The following is an 18,106-nucleotide window of genomic DNA, read 5'->3' as shown; positions in this document are numbered from 1 at the left end:
TTGTGGTTAACGAAGTGCCAGACATTTGAAATTCCTTTAGCCCGTTAATTCCACGAGTTACGTCTCAGACGTGTCAACGTGATTGCTAACAAGTCTCGTTAGTATCTGCACAAATGTACACTATCACTAAACAGTATACCATTAAAATATACCAACTCGCTGTAATTCGATATAAATACATTTCACCTGCTCTTTTATTTTCATTCTTAGTTTGATTTATTTTTTAAAATTCTTTGATTATCGAGTTCAAAACAATTGAAGTGGAAAAGAGATCATGCATTTACTTATTTATTCGCGCAACAAAATTCTGTTATGTAAGATATATCATAGAAAAACATTTATCGTTCACTTTTTTTAATACAATGAAAAGATAAAAGAATATCTGGTAAATTCGATAAAAAATTAAAAAAGATACCAAGAATAATCATTTCTGATGAAAAAGTAACTTCAGCTTAAATTGCTTGACGCGTGCTGTTTTACGCTTGTTTGCTAAGGAAATACAATATTGTCACTGACTATAATTTATGCCATTAACATACAATATTACTGTAATGAAAATATGCATTACACACTTCCACACAAACAAAGAAACTGACTACACAAAATATTGTTACGATCTTTGTATGAATCGATAAAATTATTTAAGTATTTTTCCAAAAAATTTAAATTCATTAAATATATATGAGACAGTATATATCTCATTAATTCTTTCATTCCAGTCTTTAATTAAAAGACAATTGATTATGCTACCTTTGTACAGTAAGTTATACTGCAGCCATTTAAAGCTTGTAAGTTACTTTTAAGTGCATTCAATTCTTTACTCTCCTTTCTTTCAACTTCTAAGCTTTTAATTCTTTCATTGAAAATTCTATGAAAAATTCGTGTTTTGTCAGTAATGTGGGATCGGAAAGCTCTCCATGCACAAATATGTAGTAGGATCGTGAAATATGAACAGTAGCGGGCGACGGCGACAGCGTAGTGGGTAACGTAGTCGGCTATAAACGCCAAGGGACTCGGATTCGATTCCTAGAACACCATAGTCACTATTTTTCACGACCCAACAGTAATGAATGACCTACAAATGCTCTTCTCAAAAACGGATGCATCTGCTCCTGAGAAGCGTATTCTTCTCTTACATTCTATTGCTCTTCTTAAGAACATTTTTCTTTAAACTTTATTAAGAATATTTTTATTCAAAATATTTTTCAAAATATTTTTGCATCACTCCTTTGATCCTTTCAAACGTTTCGTTAAATTCTTTTGTTCTTCTTGAGTTATTCGATCGAAATTAATCTACTTGTACTGAAATACGTCAATTGATTCTGTTAATAACTGAGTCACTCGGACGTTCTTTAAGAAGATATCACGATCTTACGGTCCCTTTCAACCTAATCATTGCATGATATCATGTATAATAGATAAGAGAAGGTATGAATCAACTTTATGATACTGAATCTAAAAACTGTCATTGTCAATAGCAAGAGCAAACAAAAGGAAAGAAGAACTAGGTAAACGTAATGTCTCTAAAAATACTGTAATATCTAAAAAAAATTGTTATGTTGCCCAAACAATTGATGATAATATCGAATAAATGTTCAAAGGGATATTTGAATAAATATTCGATGTATGTAATATCCATTCTTCATTGTTTAAGAACCGAATGCAGTCATAATACGACACCATTTGCATACGTATACAAGAAATTGAAACCGACTACCGCAAGCTCGTCACGTTGCAACCACGATATTGTCGCCTCTGAAATCAGTTAAACTTTGTTCGCCAGCAATCCACAGTAATTAACATTTTGCAGACTGAGGATGCCCTTCAGGCACAGTTGGTATCTGTTATTTCGCTTCATTTGCAGTTACGATTAATTTTGCTTAAACGAATTCCACGTTGATGCACATCGAATTACTCCTCGCTACGTATTAGGTTGCCCCAAACGTTCTTTCCTTTTATAAGGAAATAATAGATGCAGAACATTTTTGTTTTATATTATTTTATTGAATTATGTATGATCCATTTTATTCTATTGGAATCAGAACAGAATGGATCATACATAATTCAATTTTGTTTCAATAAAATAAAATGGATCAATAATTAAATTAATGGAATGCAATTCAAAGTAATGGATACATAATTCAACGAAACAATATAAAACAAAAAATGTTGCGCATCTATTATTTCCTTATAAAACGAAAGAAACTTTTGAGACAATTTTATACATTTAGATCTCGTTTTAATAAATCGTAGCTAAAAATAAAAGATCTTAAATATGTATAATTATTAATTTCACCTGTATATTCGAGGTAGTGGAATTATTCGTAAAATTTACGAAATACTGAACGTTTGTACGAAATAATTTACCCTTAGCTTTATTCAGAGACCGCATTTACATCGTCAAAGAAAAAGAAACGTCTAGACGATACACCGCATACCAGAAATTTGCACATTCATCTGCGTTTTATGAGGAACCGGTATACATGAATGAGACAATGAGACCATAAATATGCAGAACGAAACCATGAAGCGAGAACCTTCGATGGGGCCCAAACCAATGACGAAGCTGTATGGTCACGATTTCCCTGTGACAACGTGCGCGTACTTATTCTCATACATCCGGTATCCGGACTCGGAACAATGTCAACGATCGGTGCCAATGAACCGTGTTTGAATTCCACTTTCATTTCTTTGACGCATCGATACCGCGAACTGGCATTTTACGACAACGTCATTGAGAATTATTTAGGTCATTTTACGTTATCGAACTGCGTACAGACGATGGCAAAAGATACGATAAAAGATCAGAAATTATATGTTCTGACCCGTTACAAAATAGGTAAGGTGAGTCCATATCTAGAAATCTATGAATTTAAAAAATGGTAAAAAAGATGGTTCATGATTCTGAATAGTAAAGTATAATGTAATGTTGCTTCTATGTAAATATCTTGATAAAGTGATGAACTAAAGCTGATAGGGTAGAATAGAAAGTTCACGAGATCGGCGTTTAAACGCCGTTTTCAGTTATTATCACCGGATGCGACCGATATGCCTTTACAGAAAAGATACATTGCACTTGACATCTCGTGGCGATGGTAATTTTAGCTCGTTACAAGACATTTACGAGGATACAGCCGGGACCGTTTATTCGTTCGCGAAAAGGAATGTGCATGACACTTACGAGGGATGACTTCCCGCCGCTACTGATTTGTCTACGGTGAAGTTTTCGGTGTGTAAGCTCGTGGGAAAACAGAATTGCTACGATCGGCAACGTTCAAAAGAAACACATTTTCAATGAACTATAAATAATACACGAAAGTAAAAAGAATAAAAAGAACTTTTTTTATAAATAAATATTTTTATAGTCCCTGCAGAACTTCTCAAATTCATATACGGTATTGAGTACCTCTGTAAACTCTCGTCTTTTAGAAGTCGATATTTAAACAGAGAAATAGAACTGCGATAAGAGAGCAAAGGTCAAAGGGCATCGTCAAATCAACAAAATAATCCCGGTTTCTTTTGAACGTTTCCTGTGGAGAATTGCTATTTCGATCCGCGCCACACGTTGCTGTCTAGACCGAACAAGTTATTCTCGGCCCACGCTTTAGTACCATAATAAGAGCGACAAAGGCATTCCTTTGCTGCCATCTGTTAGAGAATGTAGCCAACTACTCGGTTTGATTGACTGTGCTCTGCAGAACCTGCAAGACACCACACGGAAAACAACAGTATTTGTCTGCATTTTGTCGCATGAGCAACTCGCCGGGAAGCGAGCCAATGTTAATTCGAAGCATCGTACCACTTTTCCGTGATTGCCTCGTGGTGATAATCGTCAGCACTCCGGCCACTGAATAGCGGCGCATCGAAACGCGACAAACAATACGCTTTTGTTTCTCTGCTCTCCTATCGTTTACCGATCGGATACTTTACATTTAAAAAACTATCAAATCAAACAGTGAATATTTATCACTGTCGAAATGATACTGGCGATATGAAAGTTAGTTATACTGACTAACAATAAAACATTCACTTACCCATCTCCCTGAAGTCTATTATCGACGACTTGAGATGGTAACGGAGCCGACAACTGTCTAACCAAATCGTCCCATTCCCTTTCCCTCTGTTGGAACTTCTCCTGCAGCCTTTGCTTCTGCTTTTGGTACTCTTTAAACAGGTCGCCGTTATAACTCTGCTCGAGATGCTCTCCACCTAGGGACGCCCGAACAGGCATCGCAGTAGGTTCCGTGATCTTTGCCGCGACTCCGGTTGGTTTCTCTGCCAAGGAATCTCTTCTCGAACTTCTGGCCGTCGATGGGGCGGGAGATTCTCTGCCTGCAACTCTACGCTCTGGCGTGGAGGCTGCAGAAGGGTCAGCTTTGATACCTAAAATGAGACGCATGTAAAAGTATTAGAAACAACGATTTATATGGCATATTACTGTATTAATAAATAAAAACAAGAATAAATAAGCTTACCCTCGGGACTCTTCGATTGTCCTCTCGTCCTCGGCGGAGCTTTCGGCTGACTGTTGGTCGTTGTTTCTTGTATAGAAGGCAGTTGCTGAAATTCAGCGTAGCTCGAGCTAAGAAAGACGTCACCCTCGTTCTCAAAGAGTCTGTCCACACTGGTGTTCATTAATTTGTTATTCTTAAAACCGGTTAGATGAAAGCTCGCGAAAGATGATCTTGACATCGGGTTTATATCACCGGTAGACAGAGCCATTAGCGCCGCAGATGGTATCGGCGTATTTTTAGGCCCGGGACTTCTTGGTCCAAGCCCAGCTTCTAAAGCTGGCACTAAACTTCGTGACATCATGTCAGCGGCGGATCTTGGCCTGGTGAACGGCATCGCGCTATGCGGGAAGGTCTTCGGCTTTATGGGGGTGATCAACATGTGTTCCGTCCAGGAGGTCTCCAAAGATGGTCTCTCGAGCCGTTCCACATCCACGTTTAACGTTCGTTGAGCGAAAGGTACGGCGAACGTTTCCGGCGGTATACTTTGTAGCCAAGAAAGCAGACTTAAGTCAGAATCACTGAAACCTACTGAGCCGTCTAACAGTCTGGAAAAGTTCATTTCCACCTGTAATACAAATTTATATCTTAATTATCGTTAATTATGTTTAAACTATAAAGAGAAGTAAAGTTAATATATATCTGATAGTATCTACGTACTTCAAGTACAAATATAAATATTACTCGAAGTACCTGTCCTAGTATTTCAAATAAAAAAATAGTCGACTTAAAGATAAAATAAAAACAAATGTTACCTGTTCGCTCTCCTTCGAGCCTGTAGCTTTGGCCTGGCAATAGTTAACGCAAGACTCGTACAAAATACCCTTGATGATCAACTGTATGAGCCGATCGTTTTTCGCGGAGGTGACGGGATGAGCAGGGTCGGTGCTCTTTCTGTCGCCAGGCAGAAATTTCTCAACCAACGGATGCACCTCGCGAAAGCACTGAACTCTGGCATTGCTAGGATTCCAATCCTTATATTGCAAGTGGTCCGTGAGTCGCGGTAGCGTTAGCAATAGACACAAGCTGCTGTACTCTTCTTTCGATGGCGCGACCTTCTCGAGGTCGCTCAAAACCTTGACAACCTCCTCGACTGCATTGTCGACACTCCCGTTCGTCCCGGCGGCGATCAAGTTCGCCTCGGACTTGATACACAGCAACTCTACGTACTTGTGCCTGAGGATCGAGTAGGTGAACTTTCTCATATCGAAATCCGGCAGCGCCTCCAACGGCTGAATGAACTCGAGCACGTCGTCCCATTGTCCATCGAGGATCAGCTGACGAAGGAACAGGACGTCGTCGCTGTACTGACCATTTATCACGCCAGTTTCTCGTTCCAACGAAAGCTGCGAGATGTGAAGGTCACGGCTGTGGAGGAACTCCAAGGTTAGTCGTACCACATCCTCCTCGCGCAGCGTCAGGTGCGCCGCCGGCATCACGTACCGAATACGCAACCTGGACAGTTTCCAGAGCAGAGAATTACAGCCTCGACCTTTTGTATCGAGCGTGACGAGTTACAAGAAATTTCATTGATAAACGGTCGAATGAAATACGGCTCGACAATTTCGATGATATCGTAACATCTAGCAATTTTATGCAGCTTGCATATATAGGTTATATCTGTACATTATATAGAATCAAGGGAAAAAACGATTTTCAGTTAATACAAAAACAAAGACCTACATATAGATTATGCGAATCGAGAATGTGGGTAGGTTGATATCGAAATTGTTTTGCTGATTTAGCGATCGATAATACTAAGGTTCAACGCATCACGATCTGATTCACCGGGATTGCTGTTCGGACGATACGTGTTATTGCAAAACTGAGTAATGCTACGCTCGTAAGGAATGTGCGAAATCCTTGCTTTTATAAGTTCGTTGCACTTCGAGGCCACCGGCCCTGCTGACACGCCCTGATTGTCGCACGAACTGGGTGGATAGATTCGGACGTTGATTTGCTATTCCCCTACTAAACTACTCTTTCCTGTGCGTGAATATTTCAATCATAAAATCGCCCGCGTTTGCTTCCGTTTGTATATCGTTTCGATGTTTCTAACTCATAGATTCACCGGTCAGACTATGAAATGGCACGAGTTGCTTCTTGAATGAAATATGCACAGCGGGAAGGCTCGGAAACGTTTAGTAGATTGGAACGATGACATGGATTTACACGAGGGCCGTTATTATGCGGCTACCATATGACGATGATATTCCATTTCGTTGCAAAATCCTACAGACTCGATGCAGCAGGGAGAAACTTGATATTTCGAGCAACCCCGTAAAATCTCCTACTTTATATTCCTCTGAAAATCTTTTTCTATCCAACTTGCTGGGAATCGAAGCGCGAACGACGTTGGCGAAGAATATGGGTAAGAGGAAAATTGTTATCGACTGCCTCCATATGGTGCCGAAAGTTTCTTTCGAAACGGCTCTTGATCAAAGGGTGTGAATTACGAGATTTGTACTGCTTCATCGACCAGATGAAATACGACGAAACGAAAAGTGATTTCCGTGGCTAAAAGATTTCTTCGAAAATACATTTTTATTAAAAAAATATATATATATATAGGAAATGAAATCGCGATGAAAGCAATACAGGTGTCAAGCGATACGTGAATTTCGTAAAACAGTGACCCATAAAAGTCTTCCGCGAATTTGCTAAATTTCCCAAGTTTGTAACTGCTGGCTTGACAAAAGTGCGTGCCAGATGAAATACGTGACATCAGCACCTTCGTCCATTAATTTATGTGTCTTTAAAGCCCGCTGCGCAGATTCGATCGAATTGTTGAACGAGCAACGGTAAAGTACAACAATGAGGCAATTAACGATGGTAAGATCGCAATAATTGACGTTTGAAATCTTAATATCTATACTAAATTATAAAATATCACGTTCATACTTGATAATATTTGATTTCAGTTTTTAATGGCTATTTTCCTAGTCCACTATGCGCTGGCTGACATTATGATACAACCTGGATACGAACGTTCACACTCTACACAGAAATCACATTTGGCGGAAGAATATCAGCCCATAACTCAACCTTCTGAAACTCTTCCAAATTCAGAAGACAAAAACCATGAATTACATCCTCAATCACACGATCTACACCAATTAGTACAACAACAAGGATACATGGATCCAGGGTATCATTTGGAACTTTATCCAGTGTATTCGGATTCATACCATGTTCCTGCTCAAGCATTGTCACCGATGTTTCAACATATAATATTGCCACCTATGTCAAGGACTGCTTACAGACGACTGCTGTCTGATATGAACAGCTACGGAGCAGCAGGAATTCCCGGGGCAATTCTACCCTATTATCAATATCCTCCTACAGTGAGCATGCAAAGTTCATTATTACCTTCAACACTGTCTCCTGTAATTATCGATTAACCGATCTTTTTTTTAGGCAGCACACAATCGATACAGAAGATCTAATCCAAGCGAAGAACCCGATAGAATACAAAGGAGCGAACACGATGATGTGGCCACGAAGTCGCCCTTAGATGATTCGTTATCGGTCGTTGATTTGCAAGATCAAGAGAGTAAGATAATTATTTTCAAGTATAATATTAATGTTACATGTGGAATGTTGGCTAGTTGAATCATACAGATACTCTGATTCTTGGACGTATATATGTATAGTAGAATTTCAAACGAAATATTAGTTATGGCCTTGTTCAATGAATTCTTATCAATTCCATCTACATATCTAGTCGTGATCTCGTGTTATACGAGTGAAAAATCATAAAAAGAGAAAAAATCGGTGAACTTTCATGGTATGCATTACAGCTATGTGAATTCTACTACAAATGATCCATTTGCAAACGTGATCATTTTGATCAATGACAAAAATGTATTCGCTCCATTTTTCAAATTATGTTATAAAAGATAGCCCTATTATCTACTATATTACCTACTGTAAATCAATTAGACTTACATATCTTTCATTACCCAACTCTTCACCTACGAATAATCTTCATAAAAAATCGCGAATAAATTCTATCAAATAATGATGTTTCCACAGAGAAGCGCGTGAATACTCGTCAGAGCGTTTCGTTGTTGGGCTTGAATCCATCGAACATGTATCCTGTGCAGCAACAATACCGTTCTCTGGAATTGAAACCAACCTATAATCCCAATCAAGAAATACCAGTCGAAGTAAAAGAAGAAATGCCACAGAAAGTACCAATTATTACTTCTACAGAAGACCCGAATTCTATAGTGGGCAACGAAAATCTTCATCACGCATTATTATTGCAACGAACTTCCCCCCAAAAACAGCAACAGTTAGGCATTTCTGATCAGAGAAACTCCCTGGATTCCATATTGACCTCTGCTTCCGTTCAATCGTCGCCAGTTGATAACGTGGGAAGTCAGCACGAATATAAAATTTCCACGGTAGGAATTTTTGTTTTATATACACATAATGAACCATACAAAAATTGTTTCATACAAAGAACTGTTAAATTCTAATGACTTTTAGCACGTTCATTGCGGATTTGATCTTATTATTACTAAACCAACTAAACTAGGACTACGAATATCTTTTTCTGTAAATTTCTACTTTTATAAACGCAACAGAAATCTGTTCCACTTACTGAATGTCATAACGGATACTATACTTTGAGTAGTTCGTATTTATATTGTATTTATTTTTAGGTATTATGTCTTGAAATCTCGCATAAATTATTCATAGTCCATTCATTATAAATAATTTTCCATTTTTGTATAACTTTAAATTGTAAAATATTTTTTCACATTTTCGTGATTTTGCATTGCGTCTTACATAACGTGTGTGATATGCATAATCTAAAAGTATGTACTTATTGACTCGGATCATGATAAGACATATCGTAATTGATAAACGTGTTAATTGACGAAGAATAATGAATATGGATTTATTTGCAAATACCTAAACAGGAAGGAGCTAATACTCATAAGAAACTACTGGGTACGAAGCAGGGGGATATTTACAAAATAAAGGTGCACCAGCACGTGCATAACCACGGGAAATTCAAGGATAATCCGCCAAAAGAAGGTTACAGCATCACGATTCCTATTAACAAGCACCACGACGCTGAGCCATCGAATAATTTAGCACCGATACAGCCCGCTGCAGAACAAGTCGTACAAGTTTATAGTAAGCCAACTGACTTGGAAACAAATTATTTGCCAAACACTCAGTACACCGTCGTTGCACCTCAACCTTATTCTGTTAGCGATTTCGGTAATTATATAGGTAATTATGTTTGGTCATGCCCATATTCGTCCCCCTACTCGCCATACAGAATTTGTTTCAATACCAATGATATACAGCCTGTCGTATATCAGTTAGTTTAAATGATATCTCGACTTTGCAAATCAAACGACCACGCAATTTAACTACATACTTATACTTTTTAGATTTTGTATAAAATGTTTATATCACGATATTTTATATTTTTCCACGGATATTACACGTCAATTAAGCATCTATCGAATATATAAGTAAATTTCATCGGTCTTAATCGATGATTACATGGACATTCTTCAATAAACGTATAAGCATAAACGCCGTCAAGTTTATTAAAAGCTTCCCTACCCATAAAGTGTTACACCTCGTGCCGTTAACAAGAAGTCTGCACATAATCGAACCTTAATGCTCGTCTGCCAACCGGCTCTCACTATCATCTCATCAATCGCTTAATCACGGAAATAATTCGAAAATACATCTATCACTTGACACCCCTCTCGTCAATATTTATTAACTCGTCGGTTTTACGCAAACATTTCCAGAAAAATAAGAAACAATTTTCCTCAATGATCCACGAGTTCTCGCAGAAAGCCAAAGATTACCTTTCATTCCGGTTCGTTTACGGTTTCTTGACTCAGCTCGTTTCCAGATCGCGTAAGATTTCCCTGCCATTAACTCGACTATTCCTTAATTAGTATATTAACGCTGAAGACGGCGAACTCTCGTCGAAGACACGTTTCACAGCCCGGACCCGGCAGCAGCGGTTGCGGCTGCGAGACAACCGAGCGACTGAACGAAAATTCAATTTCGGACAATTTACCGGCAGCGTTAATTGACCCGAACAGAGAGGCGAGAAATATGGCCGGTGCACGACGAGGGCATCGAGTGTCTGCAACCGGAAAAGGAGGGCAAACACTGATCGAGCAATTTCTGATTTCTCGCTCGGGACCCGAACTTTCGAACCTTGTATCCAACCCTTCCGCCCTTCGTTCATCGTGAAATGTAATTTCTTCGAAGCTGCGAAATTTCAACAGTGTTTGCTATTCGTTACGCTCGTCGAAAGTGCAAGCGACGAGATAAGGAAATTACTCTGTGTAACGAAGTTCAGAGACGTGCCTCGGAGAATACACGGGCTATGCAGATGCACTCCAGCGATTACGGGCAAGCGGATAGGCGAGGCGAGAACGTGAACCGGGGATAAATTCAGCATTTACGAGCGAGCTTCCCGTCCGCGCGTTCTGAAGCAGGACGGTGAAGAACGAGCAAGTTTTTGGAAAGAGAACGTTTCACGGGTGCCCAGGAGATTAATTTTCGCAAAGAGAGTTGCGGCTACTTCTTGCCGTGCAGCCACATTTAATTTCCCTTTAAATTGTGAAACTTGGTGAGAATTGGGAAAAATCTCATGCCATGTCTTCGCAGTGGTATAATTCGCGTTCTCGATGCGGTAGTTTGAAAGGTAAAAGTTACAATCGAAATCGGAATGGAAAGAATCATACTTTTATTCGTCGATCAATTCCGTGAGATTTATTGGCCGGTTTTAACGGTTGAATCTAGCAATCGTACAATGTTGCGCGAATAGAGGGTATCTGTCCTTTCGCGGACAAGAGTATCGATGTCTGTGCTATGAATAGCTGTTGCAGTTGACAACGAACAACGGTTAGGTACTTTTACGAAGCCATATCGTCGATCCTTTTATTTGTAATTTCTCAGCTTCGAGACTCAAAAAAAATTAGAAAGAATTGCCAGTGAAAGGAAGCCAAAACGATAATTATTCAAAATCGAAGACAGTGCAGTCAATTTCTTTTTTCCTTTTTTTTTTTTTTTTTTTTTACCTTGATGAAATACAATCAACTTTATTGAGGCAAAAAATATGAAAGTCCAAAAAGTACAAGATCGATGTAGCTTAATTTAGTTTCGAAAAAAGAGAAGGATACTATTAAACGATAAAATTAATTAATAAAAACGATCGAATAATCGTTGACGATTCGTGTTATACTTTAAAATGGTCGTAAACCCACGTTAGAAACGCGATGGCAATAAAAAGATGGCGAGACGTTTAATGTGCACTGTAAAATTACAAAACACAGGACGTAAAACGCGGTATAATTTTAGCCACGCGATTATCGATGCTATGTGGTATATAATCGAAACTAAATTTCTCAGCACTGTTCCGCTTATGTTTCACCCGGCTCCGTCACGGGTTTACTCGGCTTTCGTTACCAGGCAAACAATTCGACTCCAATTTCGTTTTAATTACGCCGTGATCCTTGTATTTCGATCTCAAACGAGCAATTTTACTATCGACGATTGAACAGGTTATACGAATCCACGTACTTTTCAAACGAAGCGGATTTTGTAGAAGTTTGAAAAAGCTGAAGCTCACAGCTGTTGATTCTTTTTTTGCGACAAATCTTTTGAAAATTCCATTTATACTTTAACGAGTTTGTTCACAGAGGAAAAACTCTCTTTCTATCATGTAAAACTCCATAGAAACTCTTGTGGAACTGTGTGATAAATCATCTTTATTAATCCCTCTCTTTCTCTCCTTTTTATGATCTGAATAAAGAGATATATGTAATTGAATTTGATTTTCAAAGAAAAGGTAGTGGACGAGAAACCTTAGAGAAAGAATTCAGTAGCGAACTAAACGGTGATTACATCGGAATATAACGTTGTATGAGAGTCAATAACCAGACACGATTGTCAATAATGGGTAAATGGAACGAAAGTTTTACCGATGAAAGTTTTTGTTTTTTTATAGCCATCGGTTCTTAGTGTACGTAATTCGCTGCGTAAACCGAGCAGCGCGCTGCCAGTTATTCATAAACGTTGACCGTCTACTTATTAAAATGGTTAATTGATACGAAATCGATGGGGAAGTGCGTTTATTGAGCGGAAATTGCGAATCGTCCACAAATGGTTCCACCACGTTTACCGTCCTATAACGACCTATGCAAACTCATCGTTATTCTCGTAACAAGTGACTCTAAACGACTATAATTAGATACTAGTTAAGGGGAGTCGGCATTTACCAAACAAAACTATCGATCGATATTTCGTTCGCAAAAGAACAGTGAGTAACAACGCCACGTATTTCGATACACATATACTGCCTCCCATTGTAAATGCGTCCAATTGTTATTTGTTTTCAAAACAGTAAATGTTTAACATGATCAAGATCGATATATTATAATCTTTATAAAGCAAGATTTGTGAATAGACACGCGGATAAACACGAAGAACTTCATCTATGATATATTGTACGTAGAAGATGTACAATTTCCAATTCCAAAAAATATAATATTTGTAAAATTCCAATGGAAGGGGTACTGCGATAAAGAAATAGCTCTATTTCCCAGTAATTTGAATAAACCAACAACAACCAACTGAAAATCAACCACAATCAAACCATCTTTTCAAGCGTGTTATAAATTCATAGTCAACTAATATCCATAGTAATAAACTTTTCCACGTTTGAATATTCCCTAGAAATAAAATGTTAATGTCGAAGCTGCCTCTTTATTATTGCAAATATTTGTAAAATTCCAATGGAAGGAGTACTGCGATAAAGAAATAGCTCTATTTCCCAGTAATTTGAATAAACCAACAACAACCAACTGAAAATCAACCACAATCAAACCATCTTTTCAAGCGTGTTATACATTCATAGTCAACTAATATACATAGTAATAAACTTTTCCACGTTTGAATATTCCCTAGAAATAAAATGTTAATATCGAAGCTGCCTCTTTATTACTGCAAACTCTTTAATTCCAAAAAGGTAGAATTTCCAGACGCAAATATAGTAGAGGTTTTCAAATGCAAAAAAGTATAGAAAATCGATACTATCAAATATTACAAGCTTGGTGTAAAAAAAGGTTTTCCTGCCAAGGCCAACATATAGAGCAGTTGTTAGACTGATAACGAAAGTAAAGAAGAAATGAACAGGCCGCTGAAAGGAAGAAAAAATAGAGAAACGCTCTTTAATTTGTATTCTTGAACGAAGGTAAAAACAGGTCGGTTCTATGGAACGGTTCTATGGCTCGCGAAGCGCATTGCGCCTAGCCAAGGAGCAAAGACACAAAGAGCGAAGTTTGAAAATCTCTCGGTGGCTTTGAAAGCCTCGGTCATTCCTCCATCTTTTCGATGCCGGCTGGCGGCGTTTAATGCCAGAGTCAGTCCACGATCCTTTACTATCGGTGTTTCTCGGCTCCTCGCTGCGTTCGTAATTCCGGCTTTCAGACGTCCAGACGGCCACCGTGACACTATTACGTATACGCGATTCAAATGTCTGATTAATTTATTCGATAACATTCACGGGGAATCGATATGCGTGTGCCTCCTCTTTGATTAATAAATCCATTAATAAAACGCATAGACGATCCAACGAAACGTCAGAAATTTCATTTTTTTCGATAGTTAGATTAGAAATTCTTCGTGCAAATATAGAAATTTTGTTCTTGGGTTTCGTCTTATAAAATCATACGTTATATCGTTTCACGTAATTACAGATATACGATCGAAACGTAACCTGATCGTGCAGTAACCTTTAATTAAAACCGATTCACGAAAACTTTCACAACTTCACAAACCTCGTGTATTCAGGTCAAAACTTGTCCCTAAGTATTCCACTCATTCTCCAGGATATTTCGTCAGAAAGTTTGAGTAACAAGGATACGATGCTAGTGGCTGCGTCTTATCTACCGACATGATTTATACCTGAAAGCTTCGAGCAGTCCGAGTTCTTCTAAAACACCACACGTAACTATCTAGCACCGAAACCAGACACTCGTAAAATTCTCTGGTAAAATAATTAGCCTGTTTCTCGGACCACCTTGAAATAAGTTGGATAGCTTGGTTCTCCTAGTCACGGAATATTACAACGATGTGGACCAACGGCCTCGGACACGGCGTCGGACACGGTTCGATTCGGTACGTTTACCTGCATGGAGCGCCATAGCGATTTATAGAAGGGTAGTATCCGGTCTCTTCGTGGTTCAAAGCCGTGTGGCGTGCTTTCTTCATACTGGTGCACGAGTAAAGGAACCATTACCCGGCGTGTAATGGAGGTATTCAAGCAGCTCACCTTTGACCCGAAAGCTCGTGGTACCGGTGCGCGTTTACTCAAGAAGATAGCTAGCCGGTGACAACTTTTTCCTCCTTTTTCACGCGACACGAATTCCTCGAGAAGGCTGCCGCCTCCGGGAAATCGCGAAAGCCTCATTTAACCGGATGAAGACCGTGTGTGTCGTCACGAGACATTCGTTTCCTTGTAAATCTCACTGCGCGTTTACATTAACGGTTGCTAAATAAATGCGTGTCGATTACGAGACGAACAACGTGAAACTCGTTGTTGCATGCGTGTCACTCGCGTGATTAACACGTTTGAGAGTTTCCTATTTTCACGATGTCTTCGATGGAAACAGAATTTCCCCACGATGAGTTTGACTTTTTAAGAAAATCGATGTGCTATCGCGGATCGCCTTGAACGTTCTCGAGCTACGTTGGATGCAAATAGGTTAATCACTTTCGAAAGACTGAAAGCGAGCCAAATCGGCCGATCTCTTGTTACGCTTAAAAAATTGCTTCTCTAGAAAGTCAGTTGTAACGCAACGACGTATTATACTAGACGAGATTTGTCTTGACGATATCATCGCGAAAACTTCAATTTGGCAAGTTTTCAGTGTAATAACGCTTGTATAATGAGTTTTAGCGTTTTGGTAAAAGAATTGCTCGAAAGTAGGTGAAAAATGTGGCGATGATATTGCTAGATAGGCTGCTAGAATGTATGAAGTTGTTCGTCAAGTTCGAACGAGGTGAGCAGCGATTGCAGAAGCAGGGTCGAGCGTGTGGGAAGCGTGAGATCGTGGGAAGCAGAAAAGTAGCAAGCATATTGTCGAACTGTTTCCCAATCGTTGAGACGATAAAGTGGGAAAAGAAGGGAGGAACTTTGCCAGGACAAAGTCGGAATACTCGTCGTCTTCCTGAGTAATTTTACAAAGTGGTTGTATACGATATCTGGCTTGCTGCTATTTCCATTGTCCGATGAACAACAAGACCAAGAAAATGATTACACAAGCTGATCCATCGAACTACATTTCGATTCTTCTTTTATTATTATAATTGCTTCATCGTATTATCCTCGTCGTCTTTATCGTTCAGAAATAATCCATATTAAAAATTAATTGGCTTACTTCAGATTAAGTCTGCCATAGCGAACATTATTAACTTCCAATCTCTATTTCAACAGTACCTATCGATTTATCCGTTCATTTACCACGAGTATTCTCAACACTGCTACATTATTCGACATTCATGGGACAACTTGTATGAAGGAAGAAGATCAACGACCTGTCAATCCAAGCTTAACCATCATCGTTCCTCTGTACGCACAGAAGGAAGAATGACAACGTAATTCGTCAGCATCGTGGCATGCCATTCACTCTGGCGCAATCGACGGTGCCCTTTTGTTTACCGAGTCCCCTGCCCACAAACTGCACGGATCATGGATTTTTTAATTGCCAGCAAGCTCTGAGCGTGGATGAGCACAGAAGGGTCTGTTCACGGGTTAATTCTTCTCATTCAACCTCACATTTTACACATGTGAAACAATTTCTAAACTAAATCTTTTACATACATTTTTTTATTTTCGGTCATATCTTTCAATATACATCGGTTCTAATTCCTTAATACCCTTCGTGTGTTATATGAAATTTTTTTAAAATTTCATTAACACATATCAGTCGACTATTCATTATATTAATAAACCTCAATAATCAGGAGGCCCAGATTTAACACCTACATGTTTAAGATGACTACTTATGCTGTATAATGGTATTTTAAACATATAATTTTGTGTATATTTGTTTAATAATAAATAATTTGTTATTAATAAATAAATATAAACGGTTAAAGTAGTAAAACATAAAAGTTTTCTATGGCAAGTGTTCATATGTTTTCGTAAACCGCAACGCATATTTTTCGATATTACGAATATCTTACTGAAGTCATAATCGATGTCAATATTCATCAAAACAGCAAAGCTCTTTCTCTTTAAAGACCCGTTTTAAGCGTGGCCTTGCTCTTGGGGTAGATCGAGGCTTACTCGAACGCGTTCATACGGCACCCTTACTTTCTAACGAGTCCTCGCCGCCCTCGTCCATTGTCTCGCGGACGAATCAGCCCCGACGTGGTCGATAAAGCGCGAAAGTAGCTCGCCGTGATTTATCAAACCGTCGCTCTCTATAGTCGTGTGGAGAATTGAACAGAGAGGATGAAGTTCAGCTTAGGAGGTCCTCCGATAAACCTCCAGACTCGTAAATTACCGCCATCGTGAAAAAGCACGATGTCTCGTCGATCGTTCATTTGTATTAGCCTTTTTCGAAAGCATTTTAGGGCACCTCCAACGAACACGTAATATTTTACACCGTATAAAGAAGTTTCGTTCGTTAAAATAGTTGACGATAACTTTTTGTTCTCGTTTTTTAGCTTACAAAATATTTTATATTTTGCACGTTTCAAGCCACAACCATCGTAACCACCGGTCGATGCGTGTTAATTTAATTTTTCAGACGGGCGGTGACGTTGACAAATTTCCGCAGTGACGCAACAATTCGGGAAAATTTTATACAAAATGGGTACAAGCGAATTTACACGGCACATCGTTGGAACGTTATCGTACGCTGGGGAGCGACGCGTTAGTAACAGCGACGCATGTATCAACGAAGGCATACAAACCGCGACGCTCGTGCCCCTGGAAATCCAATCTGTCGGTTCGCATCCCCTGTACGATCGATCTTTCCACCGTTTCACGGCCGGATCGTTCCCTAATACGGTCGATAATACGTGTCGGAATCAGCTTTTCGCGACCAGTTTGAATGATTTGTGCAAAGCACGTGATTATGTAAGCGGATCGCAAGGGTGGAAAGCAGATTTCGCGGTTCGCCGTGTAAATTATGCGTATCCCACATTAGGGCGAAAAAAAGCCCTGCACCCCACCCACATAGGGAGCCCATATCTCGGTCTAGAAAATGGTAGAACGACTCCATAAAAATCGCTAGAACCTGCGGGGATAGAGTTAACACATAACACTTGCTATGTAGAGTAGAACAATTCACGCGGTGTTTCGCAGAAACTAGCCTTCATTAAAACAAATTAACCTTACATCGTCTCGTCTAGGCAGAGAATAGATCTCGTGATACTTTGTCGTTTCGCGTACGGAAATCATAATATTAGTTGAGATACGACTACCGTTGTTGTTATCTGTGATCTCTCGTTATCAAAGATACCCGAGTGATTTATTAATTCATTCGATTGGTATTAAATCTACAATCTTGCAACAATGCAAATCA

General features: G+C 39.0%; 2 protein-coding genes across 5 annotated transcripts in view; one reads left to right on the top strand and one right to left on the bottom strand.

Moving 5' to 3' along the window:
- Positions 1 to 18,106, bottom strand: part of LOC139993401 (WD repeat-containing protein 47) — an 80,753-nt gene that overhangs the window by 48,822 nt on the left and 13,825 nt on the right. For all 4 annotated transcript variants that reach the window (XM_072015121.1, XM_072015094.1, XM_072015103.1 and 1 more), the window contains exons 2-4: positions 5,267 to 5,966; positions 4,476 to 5,079; positions 4,035 to 4,383 (exon numbers count right to left, since the gene is read on the bottom strand). In XM_072015121.1, coding sequence (XP_071871222.1) covers positions 4,035 to 4,383; positions 4,476 to 5,079; positions 5,267 to 5,947 — 1,634 coding nt within the window. In that variant the 5' untranslated portion in view covers positions 5,948 to 5,966. The remainder of the gene's footprint in view (positions 1 to 4,034; positions 4,384 to 4,475; positions 5,080 to 5,266; positions 5,967 to 18,106) is intronic.
- LOC139995612 (uncharacterized) lies at positions 7,232 to 10,073 on the top strand. Its single transcript, XM_072019231.1, has 5 exons — positions 7,232 to 7,343; positions 7,433 to 7,855; positions 7,929 to 8,064; positions 8,547 to 8,920; positions 9,443 to 10,073. The coding sequence occupies exons 1-5, from the start codon at positions 7,326 to 7,328 to the stop codon at positions 9,860 to 9,862; spliced, it is 1,371 nt and encodes a 456-aa protein (XP_071875332.1). The 5' UTR covers positions 7,232 to 7,325; the 3' UTR covers positions 9,863 to 10,073.

Source organism: Bombus fervidus, chromosome 2 (assembly GCF_041682495.2).
Source record: "Bombus fervidus isolate BK054 chromosome 2, iyBomFerv1, whole genome shotgun sequence".
Taxonomy (NCBI): domain Eukaryota; kingdom Metazoa; phylum Arthropoda; class Insecta; order Hymenoptera; family Apidae; genus Bombus; species Bombus fervidus.
This window is presented reverse-complemented; position numbering and strand designations above follow the sequence as displayed.